The sequence below is a fragment of the Ipomoea triloba genome, chromosome 13, assembly GCF_003576645.1.
Source record: "Ipomoea triloba cultivar NCNSP0323 chromosome 13, ASM357664v1".
NCBI lineage: Eukaryota > Viridiplantae > Streptophyta > Magnoliopsida > Solanales > Convolvulaceae > Ipomoea > Ipomoea triloba.
In genome coordinates, this window is record NC_044928.1 from 1,483,286 (window position 1) to 1,487,755 (window position 4,470).

Consider the following 4,470-nt stretch of genomic DNA (forward strand, 5'->3'; position numbering starts at 1 on the left):
GTGCCAATGTGTTATTATTATTATTTTTTGTTTTATTGTCTTATTGGACTATTAGTGTTTTTTTTCTTGTGGTTGTTTCTTTTCTTAGTTATTGTCTGTGTTTGTTGGTCGTAGCTAAAAGAGTCAGGGAAGCACCTTCAATTGGTTGTTCGTCCCAGCTGCCTAATGATGATGATGATTTTGTGGAAGATCCGGCTGTTGGTGTTCAAAGAATGCATTAGGAACTTGTTAGGGATGCTCCGGATGAGCGAGTATATTTTCCAACTCTTAGAATTAGAATTCCACCTTTGCTTTTTGTAAAGGCGTTGGAAGATCTTACGACACAGTAGTGGAATGACATTTTTAATATTGGGTTTGGTGCCGTTCTTGAATTAAAGATTAAGGAGTTGCCCGTTCGGTTGGGTCGTTGGTTGCTGTCGAATTTTGACAGTGAGAAGATGTGTGTACTATTGGGTGAGGGAGAGGTCTTACCCGTTAGGGAGGAGAATGTGAGTTCTATTCTCGGGTTCCCATGGGGTGAAGGTGTTATAACAATGCGGGATCGCTATGCGAAGAGCAAGTTGTTGACTGCATGGCGAAAGATGTTTGAGAAGCACCGGCATGATGTGTCCCCCGCTGAGCTTGCACAACTTATTAGGGAGGATCTTGTTGGGGGTTTGTGGTTCAAGAGGCATTTTATGGTTCTGTTGATTTCCTCGCTGATTTCTTGCATGGGCAATGGATATTGTAATCAGATAGTGTTCCATCATTTGGATTATGTTGCTACTATCTCACAATAGAATTGGTGTCGTTATATGATCTGATTGAGGAACTTGTTTCTACACATGCGCTGTGGATTGTAGGCGGCAACCCACGGTTTTCGAGTCCTATCATCTTCTTGATTGTGAGTCTTTTATTTTTCATATGACTTTAATGTTTCTTTTTGTCATGAATTTGGTTGAATATAAGTTTTATTTATTCATTTTATCGTGGAATTTGTTTGCGTTGTAGTTGTTGTATTGTGATCGGGTTCGGCCTGCGATTCGTATCTTGCCTCGGGCTGTCCCAGCATTTCGAGGGCTGACATCGCAGATGCTTCGTTGGCGCAAAGTCTTGGAGATTCGGGGGGACATCACAGATGCTTCCTTGTGTTGTGTCGTCCGATGTAGTGCCCGAGGGTAGTAGATTGTCTGCTGACTGGGGTGTACATTTGGGAGGTACTCATGGTGATTCTGTTGCCCCGGTTTCTCCTGTTCCTCCCCATAAGGTCTAGTTTCATATTTTTTGTGCAGGTGTATATTTTTCTTCCATAATAGGTTATATTTCGTTATGTATTCTATGTTCTCTATTCTATTTTTTTTCCATAATGTTAGTTTTTTGGGTTATTTTTGTTTGATTTTTAGACATTACTTGAGCGCTTGGCTGACAAGACCGGGGAGCTAGCTAGGTGCATTCTAGCACTTATCTAGTTGGTTAACGAGGCTTGGCGCGGTTACAGGGAATAATGTGAATTTTCGGCAGGTTTTAGATGCTGCGCAGGTACTGATAAACCATGATCATAACCCACATTTGCTCAGTTTGATGAAGAGTTCTGGGAAATGCTGATAATATACGGGCGTTAGTAGAGGTTGAGTGTGCTATATTGAAGATGGCTAATTTGAAGGATTTTCCATCTTTTAGCCTTGGATTGACTCGGGAGTTTGGACACGATGTGTGGGGTGATGTGTCTAATATTGCTAGGGTGATTAATGAAGGTCATGATGACCATGGTGTGGGTGGTGGTATTGGCCGGGTATGTTTCATTTTTATATTTTGTACTCGTTTATGTGTGTCTGCTTTCTAATATGTTTGTGCTCAGTAACAAAGCATTGTTTGTCAAGTACTTAATTTTTGGAGTTCTTTATGTTACTCTCTCCATTTTTGTCTTGTGTTTTTCTTTGTGGGATGCAGGATGCGAATATTGATCACATTTCTGGATCTCAGCATGGTGGTTGCTCAGGTGTTAATAGTGAACAACAAGTTCATGATGGGGGTGTGGATGGTGGTTCGGATATGGTGTGTGTGTTCTTTCATAGGATTTTATTTTTTTGTGCTCATTCGGTTATGTTTATGTGCCCTTTTGATTTTATTTAGTTATCCTTTATGTTGTTATAATAACTTGGGTATGCTTTATTCAATCGGTTGGAGGTCTACGCGCAAATGAGGGGGGTCAATTAAATGTTGGGGCCCTGGTAAGTTACATGTTAATATTCACTATTTTGGTGTGCCTCTTCGTTCTGGGATGTGTGCATTGTTGGTACTTGTACGTTGTTTTGTTAGGGATTTGTATTATTTCTTTGTAATTGGTGTTTGTTTCGTATATGCATGCGAAGACTGAAACGTTTGGTGGGCGTTGTTCCTGTAGTTGCTGGAGTATGGGGAGTGGTTGGTGGGCCCTTCACGGTAGGGTGTTAGTTTAAGTGACATTGTAGATGGTCGGTCGTTCGTTACACCCACGGAGGTTATTTATTTTTTTTATGTTTGATCGTCATTTTCCCTTTTGGCATTATTCATCTACAATAGCCTTGTTTTAATTTAATGCTCTTGTGGGTTTCTAGCAGGTTGTTCCTCGTGTGGGTTCCACATTTGTTTGTCTTGCTCCACGCAAGGCAAATAGACCAGCTCGTACTGTTTTGGGGTCAGTTCGTCGTAGTGGTGTCCACTCTATTGCTTCCGTGCCTTCACTCGATTTATTGGATGATGTCAACTTTTTCAAGTGGGTGCTCAAGTATGGGAGTGATGATTTGAAAGTTGTCATTGCATTTGTACCTCTTTGTCATGCCGAATGTTTTTTTTTCCTATTTGTGATGAATGCTCACATGATTTTGTAGGCATGAGTTTTTATTCCCTTACACTGGTCAAACTGTTAGTCGTAACGATATATGTTCTTTGGCACCGTGGGCGGAGGTTTCTGTGGGTGTGATTATTGCTGGGTCCTGTATATTAACTTGTAGAGAACATACCAACGATCCATCAACACCAACTAGGGTGTTTGCCTCTCCGTTCACCACTGTATGGTTATGCGCGTTTATGTTTCTTGTTTAATTTTGTTTACGTTTGTGTTTTTTTTTGCTCTTGACAGTTATCAACTTTTTGTATTTTTCTATTGATTAATAGTTGAACACTACTGTGTTGTTCAAAAAAATAGACAAGCTGAAGTTGACTAGGTTTTCGGAGGCTTTGGTGGCTGATTTTGCACTTGGTCATTATAAAATATGGGGTCATGTTCATCTCGTAAGTGTTTCACATGGCTTTCAATTCATATCTTATATATCATTTATGCATTGTGTGCCCAGTAGTTAGGGTTTGTGTGCCAGTAGTTACCATCTGTTAGCCCATTAGTGTAGATGTGTGTGCTCATTAGATTGGCCATACATTTTTAAGTATCGTCTCATAATTTTTATTGTTGTTTCAGCTTTTCTTTCCCATCCTTCAACAAAATCATTTATACCTCTTGTGTGTCGACTTCAAATTCGAGCGGCTTGAAATTATTGATAATTCTGCTTCAACTCAGCCCACTCCGGTGAAGTATGGTGATACCCTAGAAAATGTGGTACGTTTTCTTCCCATTCTATGCATGTACGCTATTTTAATGGGTAATCTTAAAGCGATGTGTTCTTTGTTTTCTTTTTTTCTTTTTGTATTTTAGAAACTGTTGTTGTCTGAATGTTTCACATCTGTTGGTGAGAAATTCAAGTCAATTGTTTGTGACAATTTGAAGACTAAAAGGATGCCGATGACATGGCGGGACACCAAGAATAAGGTGGACTATGGCATGTATCTTATGCGGCACATGGAGAGTTATGTGAGTGAAGCCGTGAAGGTGTTGCAAAATGGGATTGTGGGCTTACTAGTGGTGACAGATCGCAACTTTAGAGGCTACGTTTGCGTTATATGAAGGAGCATTGAACACTTGATATAAGTGCACACCGTACCAGCAATGTGGCTCATGCGTTACGATTTCTTTCCGGGCATTAGTTTCCTTGTTGTTGTTTACTAGTCGTTTACTTTTGGGGGTCGTTGTTGGATTTTCATTACTAATGTTTACTCACACTTTTGTTCTGTTTTCAACTACTTCATTTCTAGTGTAACAGATTTTTTCGTTCACCAACAGTGTTATAGTTTTATTATTATGCACGTATTACTTTAGTTATCACTATTATTTGGTATATTGCGTGTTTTTTTTTTTCTGATTTTTGTGTGCTTCCTAGCTTATAACATGTGCATTTACAACATTGTAAGTGTGCCTGCTAACTTATATCGTGTACGAATATTTTAATACTTAACCAGAAATGAAGTGAACTAACTAATAATATTTTAATACTTAACCAGAAATGAAGTGAACTAACTAATAAACGTGCAGTCTTACGGGGTAAAATATTGGATTATATTACTGTATGGTTTGTTACAGACTTACAATTGTGTGCTCATACTAGTTGGTTGTGTGCCCAA

The 4,470-nt window shown here is 39.3% G+C and overlaps 1 protein-coding gene across 1 annotated transcript in view; it reads left to right on the top strand.

Moving 5' to 3' along the window:
- Positions 1 to 4,174, top strand: part of LOC116002317 — a 7,336-nt gene extending 3,162 nt beyond the window's left edge. Inside the window, exons 4-8 of the mRNA XM_031242428.1 lie at positions 2,628 to 2,746; positions 2,850 to 3,030; positions 3,136 to 3,252; positions 3,434 to 3,571; positions 3,668 to 4,174. Of these exons, the coding sequence (XP_031098288.1) occupies positions 2,628 to 2,746; positions 2,850 to 3,030; positions 3,136 to 3,252; positions 3,434 to 3,571; positions 3,668 to 3,916 (804 nt within the window). The 3' untranslated portion in view covers positions 3,917 to 4,174. The remainder of the gene's footprint in view (positions 1 to 2,627; positions 2,747 to 2,849; positions 3,031 to 3,135; positions 3,253 to 3,433; positions 3,572 to 3,667) is intronic.
- Positions 4,175 to 4,470: the final 296 nt, after the last annotated feature.